The sequence below is a fragment of the Mobula birostris genome, chromosome 12 (genome assembly GCF_030028105.1).
Source record: "Mobula birostris isolate sMobBir1 chromosome 12, sMobBir1.hap1, whole genome shotgun sequence".
In the NCBI taxonomy this organism is placed as follows: Eukaryota; Metazoa; Chordata; class Chondrichthyes; order Myliobatiformes; family Myliobatidae; genus Mobula; species Mobula birostris.
Window position 1 is genome coordinate 73,478,350 of NC_092381.1, and position 25,250 is coordinate 73,503,599.

The window sequence follows — 25,250 nt, forward strand, 5'->3', positions numbered from 1 at the left end:
TTCCCTCTCGTGATCAAGCCAAGAGTTATGCTTACAGGCTATGTTGTCACATTGAGAGTGAAAGGTATGACTCAATCAGCAATTGATTGTGAGCTCAGCATGTAGTGCTACATCCAGAAGGAAAGGAGAGGGAGATAGCAATGAGCTGGATCCACGTCTATTTCCAACTTACAACTTTAATAGTCGACACCTCGGGCCAAGACCTTTCTTCAGTCCTGAAGAAGGGTCTCAGACCAAAACATTGACTGTTTATTTGTTTCCATAGATGCTGCCCGACCTGCATTTTGTGCAAGAAAGAATCTGCAGAATAAAGCTAGGCCATCCAATTCACTACTTGTTTCTCTCTTTAGTATATCAAGATTGTGATCTAGTTGAGTCTACTATTAATTTGATACAAAGGAAGAAGGTGACAAAATACTAGTTTTAAATAAGCTGGCAACGTGGTTGTATTTTTAGCAAATGAAGTTAAGTATAGAGAAATGTATGATGCATTTTGATGGTTAGAATAAGGCTGCCAGATAACTGGAGTTCAAAGGGTGCAAGGGAGCAAATCTTCAGATACGAATGACAATAGTCACTAAAAGTAATGGCACCGGATACTAAGGTCTTAATTAAAACAACCCAAGTTATGTGGTTCATTTCTAGAGAGATGCTATTGAGTAGCACATATGTACATTGAGATTGTATTAAACTTTGGTTAGAGCACAGTTGAGTACTGGATAGTTCTGATCCACTTAGTAATGAAAGGACATAACGGCATAGGAGATGGTACAAAGAATATTCAAAAGAATGTTATCAAAACTGAGATTAATTTATCATGGAAGAGGGAGGGACCTTTTCTATAGAAAGGAGAAAATAAAGGAATTAACTTTAGCATTTAAGCTAATGAAAGGGCTTAGCAAGGTAAGCGTAAGGAAAACATTCCATCCATGAGCCATATTTATCACTCGACATAATGGTAAGATAGCCACTAGAAATCAAATAAAGAAAACTTCTTCACCCAAAGATGGTAAGAATATACAACATATTACCATAAGAGCTTGAAACAAAAAATATATTGACATTTACTGGGTTATTTAGTTATGTACAGTGTGACACTGATTAGGACTCTCAAGTCCAAGTCAATGGTAAATAACAGAACTAGTACACAACCCAAGTCAATTACATAGGCGACTGTTCACATCAGTAGAGTTTAGGTAGTAATAACAATGCCAATAACATGCTAATTAAGAGATATGACTCGGAGACTAATCGGGGAACTGGCCTCTGGGAGCTAATTGGGTCATTGAGGGATGACAAGTGAGCTGTTCCTTTCAAAGGTGGTTGCCAAGAGGTACTCAAAAATTTTGCTTGAATATAAAATGCTGGAAGTATAAAACATATACATGCTATCCTATCAGTGGAGTGTAATGCCACTGAAATTCTGCTTGAGGAACCCTCTGGTTGTTGCTCATAGCAGATGACTGGTGAAATGTGGTATGAAAGACAATGAGAAACAAGCAAGGAAGTTACAGCAAAACTGAAAGGAACACTCATGCAAACGAGTCGAGCCACAAAGAAATAGCACAAATATTAGAGTGGAAGCCTGATATCTTTACAGAAACAAGGCTTCTTCAAATGGATCATTAAACATATATAGATGTTGTTAAGAAGGCATATGGTGTGTTGGCATTCATCAACCATGGGATCGAGTTCAAGAGCCGTGAGGTTATGTCACAGCTATACAAAACCTTAGTCAGACCCCATTTGGAGTACTGTGCTCAGTTCTGGTCGCCTCACTACAGGAAGGATACATTTACTATTGAGCGTGCAGAGGAAACTTACAAGGATGTTGCCTGGATTAGAGAGCGTGCCTTATGAGAATAGGTTGAGTGAACTTGGCCTTTTCTCCTTGGAGCGACAGAGGATGAGAGGTGACCTGATAGAGGTGTATAAGATGATGAGAGGCATTGATCATTTGGATAACCAGAGGCTTTTTCCCAGGGCTGAAATGGATAACATGAAGGGGCATAGTTTTAAGGTGCTTGGTAGTAGGTACAGAGGGGATGTCAAGGGTAAGTTTTTCACACTGAGAATGGTGGGTGCGTGAAATGCACTGCCAGCGAGGGTGCTGGAGGTAGTTACAATCGGGTCTTTTAAGTGACTTTTAGATAGGTACATGGAGCTTAGAAAAATAGAGGGCTATGCGGTAGGGAAATCCTAGGCAGTTTCTATAGTAGGTTACATGGTTGGCACAACATTGTTGGCCAAAGGGTCTGTAATGTGCTGTAGACTTCTATGTCCTATGTTCTAAACACATGATGTGGTTAAGCCTACATGCAAGGTCAGGAATCAAAAGGTTGAGCATAGCAGCACTAATGTTCTGAGCTGCATATATGCCAATGTATTGTAGGGAAGGCGGGTGAGCTTAGGGCATGGATCAGCAAGTGAAATTATGACAATGTAGCCATTAGTGAGACTTGGATGCAGAAGGAGCAGGACTGGAGTTCAATGTTCCGGAGTTCCGTTGTTTTAGATATGAGTGAGCAGGAGGGATGGCATTACTAGACAGGAAAATGGCACAGCAGTACTCAGTCAGGGCATATTAATGGGTTTATATTATAGACCACCCAACAGTCAAGAAGATTTAGAGGAGCAAGTTCAAAGAGAGGTCACAGACTGTTGGAAGAAACACATGGTTCTGATAGTAGGTGATTTTAACTTTCCACATATTGACTGGGACTCCCGTACTGTAAGAAGGCTGAATTGGAAAAAGTTTGTCAAATGTGTTCAGAAAAGTTTCCTTAATCAGTACCTAGAGGACCCAACTAGAGTGTGATTCTAGATCTCCTATTAGGGAATGAAACAGGGCAGGTGACAGAAGTTTGTGTAGGGGAAAACCTTGCATCTAGTGATTATAATGTCATTTGTTTCAAGGTAATTATGGAAAAGGACAGGTCTAGTTCTCAGGTTGAAATTCTAAATTGGAGAAAGGCCAATTTTAATGGTATTAGAAATCATCTGGCAAGTGTGGATTTTTTTCTGGCAAAAGTGTACTTGGTAACTGGGAGGCCTTCAAAAGTGAAATTTTAAGAATACAGAGTTTGTATGTACCTGTCAGAATAAAAGGCAAGGATAACAGTTTTACGGAACCTTGCTTTGCAAGAGATATTGAGGCCCTGTTAAGAAATTGAAGGAGGTGTATAGCAGGTATAGGCAGGCAGGAACAAATGAGGTACTTGAGGAGCATAATAAATGCAAGAGAACATTTAAGAAGGAAATCAGGAAGTCTAAACCAAGACATGAGTTCCTCTCACAGACAAGGGGAAGTAGAGTCCTAAGAGCTCTTTCAGATACATTAAATGCCAAAGGATAGCAAGGGACAAAATTGGTCCTCTGGAAGATCAGAGTGGTAATCTATGTGTGGAACTGAAAGAGATAGAGGAGATCGTAAATGGATTATTTGCATCTGTATTTACTCGGGAGATGACAATCTCTATGTGATGCAATGCAACAGCGAGGTCATGGACCCTATACAGTAGTAGTACATTACTTACCTCTGGAATACTGATGCTTTTATCAGTGCAATTTCTCCAAAAATACTTAGTGCTATAGTTTTGGTTTGGTAAACACTGTAATCCTTTTTTGATTATTTCATATGATGGTACATAGTAATTTTTAGAAACCCTTGACATTGGTGAATAATCAATGGTAGATCTGCAAGAAAGGTAAATTCAATTTGTAAAGTTTATGATAGTCTGCTCATGGAGAAAATTATATTGGTCAACTAGATTGTTAATGAAAATAAAGCTATTCATATTGTTTATGCATTAACCTATGACAGAGTCAGAATCAGATGTATTATCACTGTCTTATTTAATGTGAAATTTGTTTTTTTGTGGCAGCAGTACATAAAAGACAAAACAATACTATAACTTACAAAAATACACTCACCTTACTGGCAAAATAGATTTTAACATTTCAGAATATTCATTTGCTGCAGAAGATGAAATACTGTCACTAGAACTGCAATTACTCCTACTTCGTCGTGAGGAACTCTCGGAGAAGTGTTCTGTGTAATAAATATAAAGATGATATCTCCATTTGTACTTCTAAATAGTCTCAATATTGTTCAAATAATCATTTCAATAGATGTGCTCTAAATATCTGACTCTAATATTGAATATTTATTTTTTAAAATCTTTTAAAGGTTTATTTTTTCAATATTTTTCATGGTACTTGGATTTGTTAATGTAAAAGGTATCAGCTAGGTGTACCTTAATCAAATCTGTGTTCTACATTGACTTTGATCATATAGTTTCCCATCATTATACCAGCTGCAAGGCCAACAGCTATAAATACAGTTAGTTGTGTTTAAAATAATTTTTATATTAAATAATTGCCTTTTTAAATGGATCCAAAAGACTAAGATTCATTTAATTATGTATGTGTATAAGGTTTTAATTAATTTTTCAATCCAGCTATCAAGAATGATCTTGGGAGTTAAAGACAAACCGAACTTAGACTAGCTAAATATACACCACTGTAAATTACAGAATTTGTGTTGAGGATAATGTGCTTCTGCTTTAGTTCTGTGGCTTCTGGCGTTCTGGAGCTCCCACTATGGGTTGTCACAAACTCTGCTCCAGATGGGGCAGGTTCATGAATAGTTTAGGAGATGATACAATCCTTTTGCCATTTACGTCGAGCTATGTGTATTCCTGCCATATGCACTTGAAGGTCTCGTGTGGCTAATCCACCTGAAACATTTCTTTAAAAAATTGATCACTTAATTATGGCTCAAATTCAGTAGTTTATGGTGAAAAAAATCATTAATCCCAGTAATATTAAATAGACACTTGTGCTGTAACAACATAATCTAATTGGTAGGGTTGACATTTCCACAACGTTATTCTTTTGTGTACTCACTAAAGGGTATGATTTTGTTATTCAAAGAACTTGTGTTCCTTCTCCTTCTCTGCAAATTCTGTCCAGTTGATGAAGAGGACAAGCCTGTGCATGCAAAGAAATATATATTAATAATTTCTTGACCAGGAAAAATTGCTGCAATCTGTTTGCTGGAATAAGGTATCTCCTTTCTACTGTTAAAATTTGAGTCTGTATTCAGTTCCAACTCATAAGATATAAATATATCTGATAGAAGGTATGCCTACAGACCAAGACAATTTAGGTAGATAAAGCAGATCGAACAACAGTGATCAGGCTCATGAAAGTATGTACGCTATCCTAATTGCTTCAGCTCTGCACAATAATGCAGCCTGCCTAGCAGTTCAACTAGTTTAATCCCTAGAACTCCATTTCATTACTCTCTAGGTCTTATATTCCAAACAAGCCTTTTTGTAGTTTAGATGCAAGATGCAAGTGGCACATTTCAAGCATTTTGGGCGTGGTGGTAAAGTTCTTTCAACAAACAGTAATAATTCTAAAAAATGTATAAATATATAAATATCATGTGGTTAATCTGAAATGAAATTTCTCTTGAAAATCTGATGGCTTCATTCAGGCTCAAATTCATTGTATTATAGCGAAAAGTAATAATCCCATTTCTATTAAATAGCTATTTCAAGTTGTTTCATGTCTGCAATGTTATTCTTTCTCATACTCATACACTGTGTATTGTTGACGCATGTGAAATAAATATTCATTCTCCTTCTTTGCAACGTATGCTTCCCATGGGAAACATTAAGAATTATACCCTGAGAACACAGGGCAGGATTGCTTCAGGTAATACAATTATGTGAGTAATGGTGACTGAGAAGCACACAGACAGCTTTAAACACATCTGCAAGAAAATTCACTATACCAGCCCCATTTCCATCTTCTTGTTGGGGGTATACCAAGATGCTAATCAAAGTTGAACAGAACAATGCCCTCCATGATGGGTCTAACTTTTCACATATTTAATCTTTAAATGTCACTTGTTACACTAACAAAGACCATTGCACCAGCAGTGCCCAAATTTATGAAGTTTCTTTTGTCATTGCATCTGCAAATTTCATTTATAAGGTTAGGATGGAAAATACTGAAAACATTTCAGGTGAACGTATATCTAAACCTAATAATGCTAAAGGAAGCATTCTAACTATGGGATAATATTTTCCCTTAGTGAATAGCTTACATCTTGGTTGGCTGGCCCTACCAATTCTATACTGTACAATGATCCCTTGTGGCTTCTTCCAGCATTTTGTAAGGACCGCTTTCAGTGGGGTCACTGCAATTAGCCACAATAAAAACTATGTGGTATTGCACTGTCTTATGCTGACAGGCTGCAGTCTGGGATATATAAGAGGGGAATGCCAGAAAACTAGAGGAATGATCCAGATAACTTGAGGGGAAATGGCTCTTTCTAGCCTTACAATTCTATTGGAACAATTTGGGACTTGGTACACAATGAACTAAATATCTGTAAAATCTGAAGCAGACCAGATAAGGGCAATAAATCCAACTCAACTCCTTTATTGTTGTGGTCTTATTTATGAAGATAACTGTTCCCACAGTCCTTATTCATTTGTTTTCATAGAAAAGTCACCTGCTTCCCTTGGCAACAATCATTTTCCAAGAAATATCTCTCTACTCATGTATAAGAGCAGCCCGATGAAGGGGGACAACTAGCTGAGCTCTAACTAGAATGGCCTGATGGTCCACCAAGGCATAAAGACTTAGGAAGGCCTCTGTCTCCATGTGAGCAGTATCGGTTTCATCAGTTTCTGCTGCACCATGGGAGAGTTGACAGCAGGTGGCTCCAAGGAATATATTGCTTTCAGACTGGAAAAATGTTCTACCGATTTATTTTTTTTTAATTTCTATACTATCATGTATTCCATTGTACTGCTGCTGCTGCTAAGTTAACAAATTTCACGACACATGCCAGTGATAGTAAATCTGATCCTGATTCTGACCTGAAACTACAACTACAACCTCCTCCCTCATGAACATTCAGGCCCTACACACTCCTTGTGAGTCCATCAGTGTAACTTATTGCATCTTGTGCTCCCAGTACAGCCTCCTCTTCACTGGTGAGAACTGACACAGATAAGGGATTGCTTTGTCAAGCACTTGTTCAACCTTGGTAGTCTATAACCCTATTAAGGTATCAATAAGATTGAAAGAATGAGAACAATTATTACCTTCTTGTTTTTTTCTCTATAGACCATAAGACCATAAGACAAAGGAGCAGAAGTCGGCCATTCGGCCCATCGAGTCTGCTCCGCCATTTTATCATGAGCTGATCCATTCTCCCATTTAGACCCACTCCCCCACCTTCTCACCGTAACCTTTGATGCCCTGGCTACTCAGATACCTATCAATCTCTGCCTTAAATACACCCAATGACTTTGCCTCCACTGCCGCCTGTGGCAACAAATTCCATAGATTCACCACCCTCTGGCTAAAAAAATTTCTTCGCATTTCTGTTCTGAATGGGCGCCCTTCAATCCTTAAGTCATGCCCTCTCGTACTAGACTCCCCCATCACGGGAAACAACTTTGCCACATCCACTCTGTCCATGCCTTTCAACATTCGAAATGTTTCTATGAGGTCTCCCCTCATTCTTCTAAACTCCAAGGAATACAGTCCAAGAACGGACAAATAGTCCTCATATGTTAACCCTCTCATTCCCAGAATCATTCTAGTGAATCTTCTCTGTACCCTCTCCAACATCAGCACATCCTTTCTTAAATAAGGAGACCAAAACTGCCCACAGTACTCCAAGTGAGGTCTCACCAGCACCTTATAGAGCCTCAACATCACATCCCTGCTCCTATACTCTATTCCTCTAGAAACGAATGCCAACATTGCATTCGCCTTCTTCACTACCAACTCAACCAGGAGGTTAATCTTAAGGGTATCCTGTACAAGGACTCCCAAGTCCCGTTGCATCTCAGAACTTTGAATTCTTTCTCCATTTATATAATAGTCTGCCCATTTATTACTTCTGCCAAAGTGCATAACCATACACTTTCCAACATTGTACTTCATTTGCCACTTCTTTGCCCATTCTTCCAATCTATCCAAGTCTCCAAGTCTCTCTGCAGACTCTCCGTTTCCTCTGCACTACCGGCCCCTCCACCTATCTTCATATCGTCAGCAAACTTAGCCACAAAGCCATCTATTCCATAATCCAAATTGTTGATGTACAATGTAAAAAGACGCGGCCCCAACACGGACCCCTGTGGAACACCACTGGTAACCGGCAACCAACCAGAATAGGATCCCTTTATTCCCACTCTCTGTTTCCTGTCAATCAGCCAACGCTCTATCCACGTATGTAACTTTCCCATAATTCCATGGGCTCTTATCTTGTTAAGTAGCCTCATGTGTAGCACCTTGTCAAAGGCCTTCTGAAAATTCAAATACACAACATCCACTGCATCTCCCTTGTCTAGCCTACTGGTAATTTCCTCAAAAAATTGTAATAGGTTTGTCAGGCAGGATTTTCCTTTAAGAAATCCATGCTGAGTTTTGCCTATTTTGTCATATGCCTCCAGGTACTCTGTAACCTCATCCTTGACAATTGACTCCAACAACTTCCCAACCACTGATGTCAAGCTAACAGGTCTATAATTTCCTTTTTACTTCCTTGCCCCCTTCTTAAATAGTGGAGTGACATTTGCAATCTTCCAGTCCTCCAGAACCATGCCAGAATCTATCCACTTTTTGAAAGATCATCGCTAGTGCCTCCGCAATCTCCACAGCTACTTCCTTCAGAACACGTGGGTGCATTCCATCTGGTCCGGGAGGTTTATCTACCTTTAGACTAATCAGCTTCCTGAGTACTTTCTCTGTCGTAATTGTGACTGCGCACACTTCTCTTTCCTGCCACCCTTGAGTGTCCGGTATACTGCTGATGTCTTCCTCAGTGAAGACTGATGCAAAATACACGTTCAGTTCCTCTGCCATCTCCCATTACAATTTCTCCAGCATCATTTTCTATCGGTCCTATATCTACTCTCACGTGTCTTTTACTCTTTATATACTTGAAAAAGCTTTTAGTATCCTCTTTGATATTATTTGCTAGCTTCCTTTCATAGTTAATCTTTTCCTTCTTAATGACCTTCTTAGTTTCCTTTTGTAAGGTTTTAAAAACTTCCCAATCCTCTGTCTTCCCACTAATTTTTGCTTCCTTGTATGCCAGGATACCATATATAAAGTATCCATAATTGTTTTTCAGATAACTGAAAAAGAATAGAACATTTACAAATACTTGATGATGAGCTGTACATTTGACATTTATTCAATGAAATGTTTTCTTCCAAATCTTTGTTTCCCCAGTTTTGGCCTCTTAAGCAACCCAACTTTAATCTGTACACTACTACAACACTTGGCAGCTGTACCTTCAGTGACTAAGCCCTTTACATTTGGAATTCCCACACTATCTTCTTTACAGTTTTTGCTTACTCTTAAAATCTTCATCCAATTTTGCTTGAGATTTGCTATTTCTTGTTGCAGATCCATGACTTATTCACAAGCAGAATAAGCAAATCAGCATGCAGTATCTAAATACACATTACATGACTTCATTAAAGCTACTACACTTCACAAAATGAAAGTACAACTTAAAAACATATAGTTTGTGGACTCATTTTTACACCTGCCCACATTAATTGTGTTTTTGCTCAATTAAAAGATTAAAAAGAATCGATTGGCTGACACTGCACTCAGCCTATTAAAATGAATATCTTATATTGTATGTTGTCTGCCTTTATCAAAGGTAGTTGTAAGTTCTGAGTAAATATTACCTTCATCTGACCAGGTGCTGTTTGACTTGTGGTTTCTGGAGTAAATTTGTTTATGGTGTGCAGTTCTTGATGCCTTTATGAAACTTGGTTTTGAGTGCACAGATGTTTCTGCGTCAGAAAAATAATCCATTCCATTGCCTTTATTGAAAATAAAAGATCATTTTACTGCTCACATATAAATTAGATAATAATAAAGTAACTTATTATGTGTTTTAGAATGGGCGTAACTTCTTTTTCACATGCAATAAATTATAATCTTTTACATCAGAAATGCACTACTTTTAACTGCATATAAACAGAAATTCTGGCCTTTTAGTCTTAAGAGTGAATACTTTAACAAGGTTGAAATTACTAAATAAGTGCCTGAAATCAATCAGTTCTCCTAAAATGCCATCAAGTTCTTCACAATGTTGAGAAATAATTAAGTAAACATAATACTGATTTTCATTAAATTACTACTTTCTGAGATTTTTGGAATGCGTTTTATCATATATTCAGAAATACGCAGAGTCAAATGTGAGGAGTGGTACCCTGGGAGGACAAACCAGGGCAGATCTTACACAGTGAACAGCAGGACACTGAGGAGTGTGTACAACAGAGCGAATAGGGAATAAAGATCCAAAATTCCTTTAAAGTGGCATCACAAGGAAATAGGGTTGTAAAGGAAGCTTTTGGCACATTGGCCTTCATAAATCAATATACTGAGTACAGGACGCAAACACAAGGAAATCTGCAGATGCTGGAAATTCAAGCAACACACACAAAAAATGCTGATGAACGCAGCAGGCCAGGCAGCATCTATTGGAAGAGGTACAGTCGACATTTCGGGCCGAGACCCTTTATTGAGTGTGTTTATTGAGTACAGGAGTTAGGATGTTATCTTGAAGTTGTATAAGACATTCGCGAGGCCTAATTTGGAGTATTGTGTCCAATTCTGGTCACCTACCTACAGGAAAGATATCAATAAAATTGAAAGAGCGCAAAGAAAATTTACAAGGATGTTGCTGGGATTTGAGAACCTGAGATAAAGGGAGAGTTTGAAAAGGTTCGTATTTTATTCCCTAGAGTTTAGGAAAATGAGGGGACATTTGATAGAGGTATACAAAAATATGAGAGGTATAGATAGGGTAAATCCAAGCAGGCTTTTTCCACTAAAGCTGGGTGACACTAGAACTAGAGGTTAAGGGTGAAAGGTGAAATGTTTAAGGGCAACATGAGGAGGAACTACTTCATTCAGAAGATGGTGAAAATGTGAAACAAGCTACCAGCGGAAGTGGTGGATGTGGGTTCGATTTCAACATTTAAGAGAAGAAGTTTGAATAAGAGGTATGGAAGGATATAGTCCAGGTGCAGGTCAATGGGACTAGGCAAAATAATTGTTCAGCATGGACTGGGATGTGGTGTTTTATGACTCTTATGTGATAAAAAATAGCATATTTAAGCACTAAAATAACAGAAGAAAAAGCTGAAAACAATGAGAAGATCAAACAGCATCTGTGGATAAGAAAACCAAATTAACATTCCAGATTAAAGACTCCTTGTCTTGAACCTGAACCATTAATTCTCTTGCTCTTTTCACAGATCCTGCTGGATCTGCTAAGTGTTTTCATTATTTTCTGTTTTCACTTTTAATTTATTTTTCTGGCATTGCAGTTTTTAAATTTTTAACACTTACATAGTTCAGCATCTGAAGCATCATCACCTGATTGTAGCCAAGTAGAATGCCTTCTTTTATGGTCTTTTAAACTATTGTTCATTAATTTAACATGTTCCACACTTTCGCTATTGAAAGAAAAAGAACATGAACATAAAACAGAAGTAAAGAACTTAATATAAATCTTAATATTAAACATTTAATAATCAAAATATTAACCAAAAACTATCCTAAAACTATTCCATTGTATCAATAATTTTAATCTTTGGACTGTTGATATGAAATTATATTTTTTAATAAAAACAAAGAAATATGAATAATGATTTTACCTTCTGGATGAAGTTTTCTTTCTATGACATGATGTGATGCTGTAGCTTTGTTTCTGTAACACAGAATCAAAAGCCTTTTTTGTCTTGGGATCATTGGAAAACTGAGAGGGATTTTCCTCCAATTTTTGCTTGAGTTCTGCAACTTCAAGTTGCAGTTCCATGATTTCTTCACTTAAACAGAATAAGAAGTAAATCAGTATATCTAAATGTAGTCCTTGCGAGACCTCATTAAAGGCACTATACTTCATACAACTTATGTATATTCGAAAACTGTTTCATTTGTAAACTTTTGTCCACCTTAACTGTGTTACATAGAAACATAGAAAATAGGTGCAGGAGTAGGCCATTCGGCCCTTCGAGCCTGCACCGCCATTTATTATGATCATGGCTGATCATCCAACTCAGAACCCCGCCCTAGCCTTCCCTCCATACCCCCTGATCCCCGTAGCCACAAGGGCCATATCTAACTCCCTCTTAAATATAGCCAATGAACTGGCCTCAACTGTTTCCTGTGGCAGAGAATTCCACAGATTCACCACTCTCTGTGTGAAGAAGTTTTTCCTAATCTCAGTCCTAAAAGGCTTCCCCTCTATCCTCAAACTGTGACCCCTCGTTCTGGACTTCCCCAACATTGGGAACAATCTTCCTGCATCTAGCCTGTCCAATCCCTTTAGGATCTTATACGTTTCAATCAGATCCTCCCTCAATCTTCTAAATTCCAACGAGTACAAGCCCAGTTCATCCAGTCTTTCTTCATATGAAAGTCCTGCCATCCCAGGAATCAATCTGGTGAACCTTCTTTGTACTCCCTCTATGGCAAGGATGTCTTTCCTCAGATTAGGGGACCAAAACTGCACACAATACTCCAGGTGTGGTCTCACCAAGGCCTTGTACAACTGCAGTAGTACCTCCCTGCTCCTGTACTCAAATCCTCTCGCTATAAATGCCAGCATACCATTCGCCTTTTTCACCGCCTGCTGTACCTGCATGCCCACTTTCAATGACTGGTGTATAATGACACCCAGGTCTCGTTGCACCTCCCCTTTTCCTAATCAGCCACCATTCAGATAATAATCTGTTTTCCTATTTTTGCCACCAAAGTGGATAACTTCACATTTATCCACATTAAATTGCATCTGCCATGAATTTGCCCACTCACCCAACCTATCCAAGTCATCCTGCATCCTCTTAGCATCCTCCTCACAGCTAACACTGCCACCCAGCTTCGTGTCATCCGCAAACTTGGAGATGCTGCATTTAATTCCCTCATCCAAGTCATTAATATATATTGTAAACAACTGGGGTCCCAGCACTGAGCCTTGCGGTACCCCACTAGTCACCGCCTGCCATTCTGAAAAGGTCCCATTTATTCCCACTCTTTGCTTCCTGTCTGCTAACCAATTCTCCACCCACACCAATGCCTTACCCCCAATACCGTGTGCTTTAAGTTTGCACACTAATCTCCTGTGTGGGACCTTGTCAAAAGCCTTCTGAAAATCCAAATATACCACATCCACTGGTTCTCCCCTATCCACTCTACTAGTTACATCCTCAAAAAATTCTATGAGATTCGTCAGACATGATTTTCCTTTCACAAATCCATGCTGACTTTGTCCGATCATTTCACCGCTTTCCAAATGTGCTGTTATCACATCCTTGATAACTGACTCCAGCAGTTTCCCCACCACCGACGTTAGGCTAACCTGTTTGTGCTCAACTAAGAAAGTAAAATGAACTCATCTACAAGATTTGCATTTAGCACAGCAGAAATGCAAAATCATAAGGTAAGCATCACAAAGATTATTGGACCCTTCTTATTTCATTCATTCAGTAAAATTTAATTAATTCTTAAATGATTCTTGTTTCTTCTTACAGCTCAGCTTCGATCTATTCTTGCTGTCAGTAACTTAATGCAGGAATTAAAAGCAACTTTTCTGAATCAAATCCTAAATTGCTCTATTAAATGGGTATCTTCTTTACCCAATGTACACAATTAGATTTATCCATTTCCTTCAAGAATTTTCATTTCAATATAATAACTTCTTCTATATCTCTGTACCAGGCTGAGATCCTGAGTCTTTTCAATCTTTTGTAATAGTGACTGATCCTATACACACAACTTTTAATGTTTGAGTGGTTCCCATGCCCCTCAAAATCCATTATTGAAAATTAAGCAGACACTACTGAAACCATTTGGTCAATATCCGTTTGTTTTAAAGGTTGCTATTTCACTTTAGTTGACATATTAAACGTTTAATCAACTTGAGTCTTTAGCATCTTAATATATTTTAACAATGTTCATAGAGTATATGCTTCCAAATTTTCAATCCCTTTTGTCTGCAATATATTTTATCTGTAATTGTTCAACCCCACCTACATATCTTATTTAATTCATCCAATTGTTTTTAAAAGCCTATAAAGTACTATTCTGCTTAACTTGGTGCCAATTTGATCACTTTGCATTGACTATTTGAGGTTATTGTTGTTCAATACAAATACCAGTATTCCCACTGCTGAATCTTACACACAGTTCTCCACGTGTTCCTCTCCACATGGCTCCTTTTTCTCTCTCCAAGCAATCTATCATGCATTCTTGGCTTTTCATTGAATTTACAATACCCACAGGGAGCTAAATTTCACAATACCCACAGCGAGCTAAATTTCAATGTGTTCTCTTGTTAGAGGCTGTACTTAGACTCTGGATTAAGTGTTAATTATTTTTGCACATGAAAATAAATACAAAAATAGTTACTCAAATACACATAGTTTCAACTTGTGCACAGCACATTCATCCAGTTCAATGTTTCCTCAAACAATGCTATGCTCAAACTAATTTATGTAATGTATAAATTGATACAATACTAACACATTTACTTTTCTGTGAAAGGACATATACCTGTTGATGTGATTTGTAGAGTCCTTGTGTGCATTAAATTCTAGATAATAATTGCATTTAGATTCCTGTTTTTATAGTTTAGCTAGTAATCAATAGAGAATGCTTCAGTTTTGCATAACTATAAGTAAATGTGACTATTCAATATGAATTTGTATTTGAAAATCACAACAGCAAGTTAATTATATTCATTTAATCAAGCAATTAAAATTTTCCACCTTAATTTAATTACTTCTACTATAACAACTTTATTGGGCCACTGAATCACTAATCCAGGAATCCTTACAGCAAATGAAAATTGAAGTAGCTGATATTTTTATTTATTTGGCATAGTACAAATGTATTGGTAAATATATTTTATATCATGCCTTTTACAGTTCAAGGGTAAACATAGTTGATCAAGTTGAATTTTAAGTTCTGATAAAATCCCACTTACTTTCTTGCAGAACATGGCTGAGATAAACTTTCATTTTCATCTGTGTCACAGGTAGTCTGCTGTAGAGTTATTCTAGGTGTGCACTGTTGAGGGTCTGGCAATGGTATGTGATCGTCTGAGCACTCAGTAAGAAAATCCAGTTGTAGGAATGCTTCTCCTACAGTAATAATTTAAAATACAATGAAACTGATTTCCAGTTCAGAAATGCAATAAAAGTTTTTTTAATGCTAGCTAATATAATACTGAAAAAAGCTGGCATACACAAAGGATGTGAAAATGTTGTTGCTAATGACCGTTAGGACTTTTCCACTCCTTATATTACCGTTCTTGTATTATGTAGAAGGTCAAATAATCTAATTGTCTATGCTGCCATAGTGGTGAATATGATTCATTCACTACTTGTTTTTGTTATGTTAGTTTCATTCATTTAGCTTGAAAATCAACAGCTTCTTTCAAACAAAAGTGGGATTAGAGTAGAGTTCCATCACAAAAATGAAAATATTACAAATAACTGGAGTATATTTGCTAATGCAATAATGAAAATTATTTAACATTAAATAGCTACATTTTGCAGTGTTAACATATTAAAGTTTTAAAAATTCATACTTGTAAAATCCTCGTAAAAGAAAAAATGCAAAAAAAAACAACAGGGAATTCTGTTTCATTGTATTTTGTAGAAATTAATAAGGAAACTTAATTGTTTACCACTGACAAATTTCATTACATAGTTTTCTTGATGCAGCCTGCTAGAGTGCTATTTTTTTAAACATTTACAGTCAGGGTTTTATGGATCTGTTGAAGTTATATTAAATCAATTTAAACTGTGTACCCAACAACATCAGCAGACTAATTAACAATACATTAAAAATGTTAGCAAGTTTTGATCATCAAATTAAAACATTAACCTTTTTTGCCTTATTACCTGGTTGTGTTGGAGATTCAGCCACACCAGTGATGGATTTATGCCAGTTGAATGGAGTACCACAACCCAAAGGATCAGCCATCTGAAGTAACTGCCTCACTCTATTATCGCCCAATTCATTTATATTTTCATCTGTTTGCAAGGATGGAGGCTCCTCATTTGCATTATGCAATTTTGATTTAGAGGAAAGCATATGTTCACCGAGGCCTGAGTTTCTGAATAGAATATGAAAGGGTGTTTTAAAAAGTTTAGCATGTAATTGATTTCATACTACTAAAAACCTTATTGTGCATTATACATTAATCTAGACCTTCCAATTATTTTACTTAAGAAAAGGCTTATTTTACTGTTATCTGTGAAACCTACATTTTTCTATATTCTTGGCTCTTTGCCAGTTCTAAACTGGATTGAGGCAAGGTAATGTTCTTGCAATGCAAAGCAATCTCAACTGGACTATCCTTTCCGAATCACAAAGTCAGTTATCAGCATTGCTTATGGCCCCACATCCATGAAGGTTGGTCTTGTCCTGCCAAATCTTTTCCTTCCATTAGAAATTTGGATAGATACATGAATGGGAGAGGTACGTGGAGCTGCGTCCAGGTGCAGATTGATAGGACCAGGAAGATTAATAGTTCAAAAGGTTCAAAGGTTAATTTATTATCGAAGTATACAACTCTGAAATTCTTCTTAGCATGGACTAGATGGACCGAAGGGCCTGTTTCTGTGCTGTAGTGTTCTACGTCTCTATGACTCTAGTCTTGCTTTTTCTATCTCCTGTGACACAGCATTCAGCAACACCAAGCTGATCCAAAGGACCAATGAGCTACCTCAGAAAGATTGACATGCCAGTTCAGAAGAGTAGAATTCGATCATGCTTGAAATTTGGAAGAAATTGATACTATTTGGCTTCTGACAGGCAGCATATCAGTTTTAATCTTAAATACAAGGCCAGGACTTCATCCGGCACTCACTGCCCTTCAGAACGTTTAATTGATAGTGACAGTTTGGAATCTTTAGAGGAGTATAAATCACTAAAAGGTGACGCAAAATTACAAACGTACAAGTAATGAAAATGTTAATCAAATGTTGACTTTAATTCAGAGGAAACAGAATTGGAATCAGATTTATTATCGCTGACATATAATGTGAAATTTGTTGTTTTGTGGCTGCAGTACTGTGCAAAGACATAAAATCTAAACAAAAATCCAAAAAGTTATTAATTTTAAAAAGTTGCTACTTTCAGTTTTTTGGCCAGAGCTCATCTGGAGTACAGTCTTTGATTGTGGACGTAGCCTCAGGAAAAATGTATTAGCTCTGCAAACTCCTTTGGATGCTAGCAGGGTTTATTTGGTTAAATAAACGTGCATTATGTTCTATTGAGGACAGGTCAAAATATGATCAATTTAGGTTGTTTATAAAATGACAGAACAACTCAAAAGGTGCTAATTGGAAAAGTATCTCCTCTTCAGGTGGCAACTAGTTTAAAAGGTATTATGTTACAATTTGAGCTGTAATGCAGTAATGCAACAAGAAGCACATTGTTAGCAAATAGTAATGACGATCAGATCTCACTTTCCTCAAATCAGAGGATCCTAGACCAATTAATATATTCAAATAGTGACTGAAAGATGTTTGTTAGATACTAGTATTTATATTGAACAAAGAAGAGTGAATGGAATTCCATTAACGATGTGACACTATCTGATTATGAAATTGAACAAACTGCAAAGACTGTTCATCCTACCTTTAGAAATAGGAAAAGAAATAATTCACTCACCTTTGATACCTTTCATACATAAAATTCTATGGACCTCTGACTTGAATATGTTCAATAACTAAACATTCACAGTGCCCTTTGGACAAGAATTTCTAAGATACACTACCCTCTGGATTACTAAATATTTTTCCTTATTTCAATCTTTAATGGCTAATACCTTGATTTGTATCTCTAGTTCCAGGCAACCCAGTCAGAGAAAATAAGCACATTTTAACAAGATCATCTTTCATGCTTCTAAAATAAAGAATGTCCAGTTTGATTAATCTCCTAAACAACACAGCTGCCGTCTCAGGAATCAATCTTGTCTCTCACAACTACAATAATTTTCTCAATTATTAATAAAAATATTCCAATCACATATATGTTCTGTTTTTCTTGGTATTATTCATAATTGTATTGCATCTGAGACCTCAAAATCTTTCCAGAAGTGCTCAGGAAAGTAAGGGAGGTTGTCAGGAAGATCGTTTAACTTTGAAATCAATGCAGGCAGTAATTTTGTTAAATTGTTAACATAATATATTCTGCAAATTAATGATCATGATTTCGATCACTGTTGATGTTAATAAATCTGACTCTGATTCTGTAGTCAGTAATCGACTGGGTCAGATTGACTCTTTAAAAATACAATGTTATGTGGAATATTGGCAATTGCAGATGATTTCTTCACAGTGGAAATACTCTTCAAAACTTCTTGTTAGTCTTCTACATTTACACATAATGTTTTCAAAGTACATAATACATGTCACCATATGGAACACTAAGGTTCATTTTCTTGGGGCATTTTCAGTAAGTACAAGAAACACAATAGAACCGATGAAAGACCGCACCCAACCGGGTAAAGAGATAACCAATGTGTAAACTGAGCAAGTACAAAATAAAGAAATAATAATAATAATAATAAATAAACAAGCAATAACTATCGAGAAGATGAGATGAAGGGTCCTTGAAAGTGAGTCTATAGGTTGTAGGAACAGTTCAGTGATGGGTAAGTGAAACTGAGTGAAGTTATCTCATCTGGTTCAAGAGCCTGATGGTTGAGGGTAATAACTGTTCCTGAATATGGTGGTGTGAGTCCTGAGGCTCCTGTACCTCCTACCTGAAGGCAGCAGCAGGAAGATAGCAGGTCCTGGATGGCGGGGGTTTGGGTCACTTAATAAATTTCTTGGATATCTGGTGTTCTAACCGAGTTGAGTAATAAAACTAGAGAGATAAATTCTAATTGTCATTAATAATTATCATTTTAACCAAGAAATTATATCACATTAAAACCATAGTGAACATTTTCTAAATTTTGGAAAACTAGAAATCTTGATTTATACCTTGCCAGAGTAAAATACAAGCTTTATCCAAAGTATATTCAATGCTAATATAAATGTGAAGTATTGAAGAAAGCAGAAAACTAAAATTTAATCAAAAGTGCTAGAAATAATAGCATTTACAGAAAGTTTGATTATTTCATTGTACATCAAACACATAGTTGCATTTTATTTGGTGGTTGTAGATACGATGATTGTATAAATACCTTTCCGTTTGTGGTTGCTCAGAATTCAATGTGTGTGTAATGGTACGTCTGCTGCCTTCCAATGTACCAGCCCCTCTGTCAGGGATGAGCATCTGCTGCTATCAGTGGAATATATAAAATTATATATGGGTTAAACACAAGAACTACTTAAAATTTATTTTATTTTATAAGACATCAGTGGAAAGTAGGTCACAATTGATGAGAAGATTATCATTAACATGTCATTGATTTTGCCTGTGAGAAGGGAGTGTGCATTAAATTAGACACAAACAAAAGGAGTGAGGCCAATAAATCTCAAGGAATGCATTTAATGAGAACTGGAGCCTACACATGCAATAGCTGATCATTGGCAGATTCTCTCACAATTTGAAATTTTGAACAAAGACCATAAACAAAGCATGGTAAATTTGTAATTTTCTAATAGATCCTTCAAAGGAATCTAGAAATCACTAATGCATGTCATTCACCTGCTTCCTCAGTTATGGTCAGTTGTCTATCTACATTTATTTAAGTGCTATTCATCTTTAATAACAGTCCAGATAGTGACTCAACAGTTGAAATAATAACTTGTCTATTCTCTTCATAGGGGCTCCTTCAGCTGCTGCTTGCTATATTTTCTGCTTGTGTTTAATAATTTACACGTATTCATACAGAATAGAGAGGGGAGAGATTTAATAGGAACCTGTGGGGCACTTTTCACCTAGAGCGGTCAGCATGTGGAATGAGTTGTCAGGGGAGGTGGCTGAGGTAGAGAAACTAACAACGTTTAAAAGATATTTGGACAGGTACTTAGATAGGAAAGGTTTAGAGGGAGGTGGGACAAATGGGAGTAACACATGGGAGTCTTGGTCAAGCTGAACCAGTTGGTTCAAAGGGCACATTCCCACGCAGTATAACTCTAACACTATAGAGTTCACAGATCTCCATTGTTTTTGTGCAAGCTATTCATGGCTGCAAGGCCTCTAAGAATTTATTTTTAACAAGATTCTTGGCCATTAGTTGGTGAGTCTCAGAAGTTTTTTTAGAACAGAGATGAGGAGGAATTTCTTTAGCCGGGGGTGGTGAATCTGCATTTATCATATGTACATCAAAACATACAATGAAATGTGTTGTTTATGTTAACCTGAGGATGTGCGGGAGAAAGCCTGCTAGTGTCATCACACATTCTGGCATCAACATAACATGCCCACATCGCCACAGGCAGCTTTGGAGGTCAGGTCATTGGGTATATTTAATCCAGACGTTGATAGGTTCTTGATTACTCAAAGCAAAGGTCACAGGAGAATGGGATTGAGAGGGAGAATGAGTCAGCCATGATTGAATGACAGAGCTAATTCAATGGGCTGAATGGCCTAATTCTGCTCTGTGCTATAGCCTAAAATGAGGATAAACAGAACGCATGAAAGTCATGAGGGAAATATGTATTCCCTGCATTCTGTGACAAACTCTGCATTCTGACATCTTCACTGTTGTTCAGCAAAGTTTCCCCCTGTGCACAAGATTACTGAGTTTAGCCTTAAATGCTCATGAAAAAAATGGCATACTGTGTCATACACACCTTAAGTTCATTCAATAATTCCTGTCCCTGGAATGAGATGTTTTGTAATTCTGATGTTTTATTCAAAGATAAATCAGCAATGTTCACTGAAGAATGAATATTATTCTCTGCCTTTGTTGATACAATAGCAGCTTGCCTATAATGGACAAAGAAAGATTATCAAACATGACACTGGATGACTAAAATATTTGCTATCTATATATAGGGCGTCTCTGGGTTACAAAAGCCTGAATAATGGACATACCTAGTCCACGGACTCTCACAGCTACCTGGACTATACCTCTTCCCACCCTGTTACTTGTAAGATTGCCACCCCCTTCTCGCAATTCCTCTGCCTCCGTCGCATCTGCTCTCGGGATGAAGTTTTTCATTCCAGAATGAGGCAGATGTCCTCCTTTTATAAAGAAAGGGGCATCCCTTCCTCCACCATCAATGCTGCCCTCAACCACATCTCTTCCATTTCATGAACACTTCTGCTCCTACCCCATCCTCCTGCCACCCTACCAGGGATAGGGTTCCTTTTGGCCTCACCTACCACCTCACAGGCCTTCATGTCCAGCACATAACTCTCCAGAAATTGCGCCATCTCCAACGTGATTCCACTGCCAAGCACGTCTCTTCCCCTCCCCCCACTTTCTGCTTTCCCCAGGGATTGCTCCCTGCGCAACTCCCTTGTCCATTCATTCTTCCCCACTGATCTCCCTTCCGGCACTTATCCTTGCAATCGGAACAAATGCTACATCTGCCCCTACTACCATTCAGGGCCCCAAACAGTCTCGCAGGTGAGGCGACACTTCACCTGTGGGTCTGTTGGAGTCATATACCATGTACGGTGCTCGCGGTGTGGCCTCCTGTATACTGGTGAGACCCGACATAGGTTGGAAGACCGCTTCACTGAGCACCTACACTTCAGCGGCCAGAAGATGTGGGATCTCCCTGTGTCCACCCATTTTAGTTCTACTTCCGAATCCCATTCCAATATGTCAATCCATGGCCTCCTTTACTTTCATGATGAGGCCACACTCAAACTGGAGGAACACCTTATTCCTGTCTACATCATGTTTGGGTAGCCTCCAACATGATGGCATGAACATCGATTTTTTGAACTTCCGGTAATGCCCTCCCCACTTCACCATTCCCCATCCCCTATTCCCTATCTCACCTTATCTGCTTGGCTGCCCATTGCCTCCCTCTGGTGCTCCTCCCCCCTTTTTGTTCTTCCATGGCCTTCTATCCTCTCGTATCAGGCACCCCCTTCTCCAGTCCTATACCTCTTTCACCAATCAACTTCCTAGCTCTTAACTTCATCCCTCCCCCTCCCGGTTTCACCTCTCACCTTGTGTTTCTCTTGCCCCTCTTCCCACCTTCTAACTCTATTCCTCATCTTTTTTTCTCCAGTCCTGCCGAAGGATCTCAGTCTGAAAAGTTAACTGTACTTTTTTTCCATAGATGCTGCCTGGCCTGCTGAGTTCCTCCAGCATTTTGTAGGCGTTGCTTGGATTTCCAGCTTCTGCAGATTTTCTCTTGTTTGAAATGAGCTTAGTGTATCTATTTTGGACTTGCACCAATGATTGTATATCCTTTTTAAAATAAGGATACCAAAACGTTGCACAATACTCCAGATGTTGTCTCACTAGCACACCGCTCATTATGACAATTCTTGCCTATTTCAAAACTCCAGCCTCTGTGCAAGAAAGGGTAATCCGCCATTTGCTTTCCTGACCACAGTAAAAGTATAATTTTCAGAATTTTGGTGGTGCTGTAGTGGTAAATTTTCCACACTATTGGATGTCGTTGCAATTAGAACCTGATCACACTTCTAATTTGACTTCTTTAAGACATGGCAGAGTAGTATAATACATTTTCTAGCAAAACTGGGGAACACAGCCCCACAGAGTTTAAAGGGAGCATGAAAATTGGGTCTTTGTCAGTTCAAGGTACTGTGAGAATCAGCATCCAGTGAGCCAGATGCTCAGACATTGGGATTTCTGAACAATCAGATAGCAATTTATTCACATTTTATTGTATTTGCTGCCTACTAACTTTTTGATTCGTGACATAGTATATTGATCCTAAAATCTTTTCACATTACCACTGTTTCTAGCTTAGCATCATTTATTTTAGATCTTTTTATACTGGCAACCATTTACTAGTTCTGCCCATTTACTTAATTAACTAATGGCTCTGTGCATTTTTGTGCTTCCTTTTACAATGATATCTACGATCATCACATCATTACAGCAGAGAAAATGTCTCATTCCCCAACTTATTCGCTACAGTCCTGCAGATCATTTTTCCACAAGTGCCCATCCAACCCCTTTAGAAAACTTTAACTATATTTCCACTAAGGTTACACATATCCTAATCGTACTCTCTGCAAACTCAACACCTCTTCCATATCTTTTGTCCATGACTTCATTCTTGCTTTAATTAATAACCATATTAATGTCACAAATGGCATATTGCATTTTAACACAAAAACTATTATTTACCTTTGTGGGATGTGATTGTATGCATCTTTTAATAAGGTTGAATTATTGTTCTCATTTGTCATCATCTGCATTTGAAAAATGGTCTGTGTTTCACTTCCATCATTGAGTAAGCTGCCCTCATGTACTTCCCTTAGTCCTTCTTGTGTAATGGTAGTCATGGAACTCTTTAATGTTAAAGAAAATGTAAAATGCATAATCTTTAGTCAAGAAAATGAATTGCAGTATTTACAATGACTCAAATGTTATGCAAACTTGAAAACTTTACAGGCTTTCATGCTCTTTTAAAAAATGAGCAGTCATGAAGTCACAGGGCCCATCAAAAAGATCTGGAGGAACTCAGATCATAGGGTATCTACGAAGGGAAATGGACTGTCAATACTTCAGGTTGAAACTCTTCATCTGGTCTGCCTAGTACAGATAAAAGATCCCAAACTGAAATGTTGATTGCCCATTTCCCTCTGATCGGCTGAGCTCCCCGAGCTCATTTTGTGTGCTGTTTCAGATTCCAACATCTGAAGTCCCTTGTGTCTCCATCGTTTGCATTACTTATTTAATAAATAAACTCGGGCATTTGAGAGCCGAAATTATCTTTTCAAAAAAAGTCACAGCTATTTTTAATATATTAATACATGCTACTGTTCTAATCTTATTTATATAATTTGTAGGGACGTATTTGAGTTCCTCACCTTCTGAATAATACCTTCTAATAATAATAATGTTTTAATATATTTACCTCAGAATAAACTGCAAGACTCGAAGACAGCTCAGGAATGGAGTGTGGAGCAGATGTAAAGAAGGAACTGGGTAGGCTTGATTGATTACAAATATCCTCATCAATTTGCTCTTTTATATTTTCCAGCGCCATTCCTATTCTAAATATTTCTCCTTCAATTTCTCTGAAGATTACAGAAAAGTTGCATTAATCTATTGGAATTTTGAAAAATTACATTTCTCTTAATTTCAACATAAGAATCATTGTGAAGCACACAGAGTATTCCCAGAACAGCCAAATTCAGGGCAAAAACAAAACAGACGACACTGCTCTAAAAATGATCCTCACACAGAGTACTGTAATATATGATCATTGCCATCTATCTCAAAATTTTATAATTTCTACAGGGCAACCTTCCACTTTTCCAATATAAATTTGAACTTTGTGTCATCCATAGGCAATCTGCAGCAGAGCGGAATTGAATCACAGTAAGAATCTTTAGAGTGGGTGACACAGGAAACAAGAACAAGAAAAATAAATTATACTTAAATCATTTATGCTGTGAATTCAAATTTCGGGCATATACGTGGAAAAGATAAATTTAAATATAACAAATAAAATTTTAATGCTTTTTTGTTGGTATTCAATATTTATATTTTTTTATAGTGTACTGAGACTCAACTCTTTGCAAAATCATTTTTTCAGGCCCAGAAAAATAGTCCATGCCAGTTTTTTAATAAACTCATTACTCATGATAAAGAACCTAGTGCTTTCCCGGCGTGTATGAGGACTAAACTCCAGCCAGGCACAGATATCAATCATAACTGATGTTTTAATGAAAAACTCTACCATCTTCATTAGGGAATATACCTAGGCATGTCTCGTCCAGTGGTATTTATACTCCTGTTGACCATCCCTCCTGATTGATTCGTCCCACCCAATCAGGTTTCTGCTGTCTCACCTTGTTTACAACTGAATTCCAGTTCTTACCTAGAGTGAGACCTTTGTTTTCATTAAAATCCCTTTCCTCTAGTTTTATTTCAATGGCTTCCTTTACCAGGTGGTATCAAAAGCCAATGGCGCTGCACAGTAGTTTTGTGCCGTCAAAGTCAATCCTGTAGCCATTTCTGCTATAGCCGAATTTTCTGGGAAACCCAAATGGATACACTTCCTGTGCTCCTTGATGCACATTTCCATTTGTGGCCTGTCTGACTGATA

At 37.6% G+C, this 25,250-nt stretch overlaps 1 protein-coding gene across 3 annotated transcripts in view; it reads right to left on the minus strand.

Moving 5' to 3' along the window:
* Positions 1–25,250, minus strand: part of LOC140206055 (uncharacterized) — a 56,451-nt gene that overhangs the window by 8,980 nt on the left and 22,221 nt on the right. For 2 of the 3 annotated variants that reach the window (XM_072274131.1, XM_072274130.1), the window contains exons 9-20: positions 24,054–24,216; positions 23,321–23,484; positions 20,829–20,964; positions 19,271–19,368; positions 15,972–16,186; positions 15,050–15,206; positions 11,721–11,891; positions 11,413–11,519; positions 9,738–9,875; positions 4,909–4,992; positions 3,934–4,051; positions 3,537–3,696 (exon numbers count right to left, since the gene is read on the minus strand). In XM_072274131.1, the coding sequence (XP_072130232.1) occupies positions 3,537–3,696; positions 3,934–4,051; positions 4,909–4,992; positions 9,738–9,875; positions 11,413–11,519; positions 11,721–11,891; positions 15,050–15,206; positions 15,972–16,186; positions 19,271–19,368; positions 20,829–20,964; positions 23,321–23,484; positions 24,054–24,216 (1,711 nt within the window). The remainder of the gene's footprint in view (positions 1–3,536; positions 3,697–3,933; positions 4,052–4,908; positions 4,993–9,737; positions 9,876–11,412; positions 11,520–11,720; positions 11,892–15,049; positions 15,207–15,971; positions 16,187–19,270; positions 19,369–20,828; positions 20,965–23,320; positions 23,485–24,053; positions 24,217–25,250) is intronic. The other variant, XM_072274132.1, reaches the window with a different exon arrangement.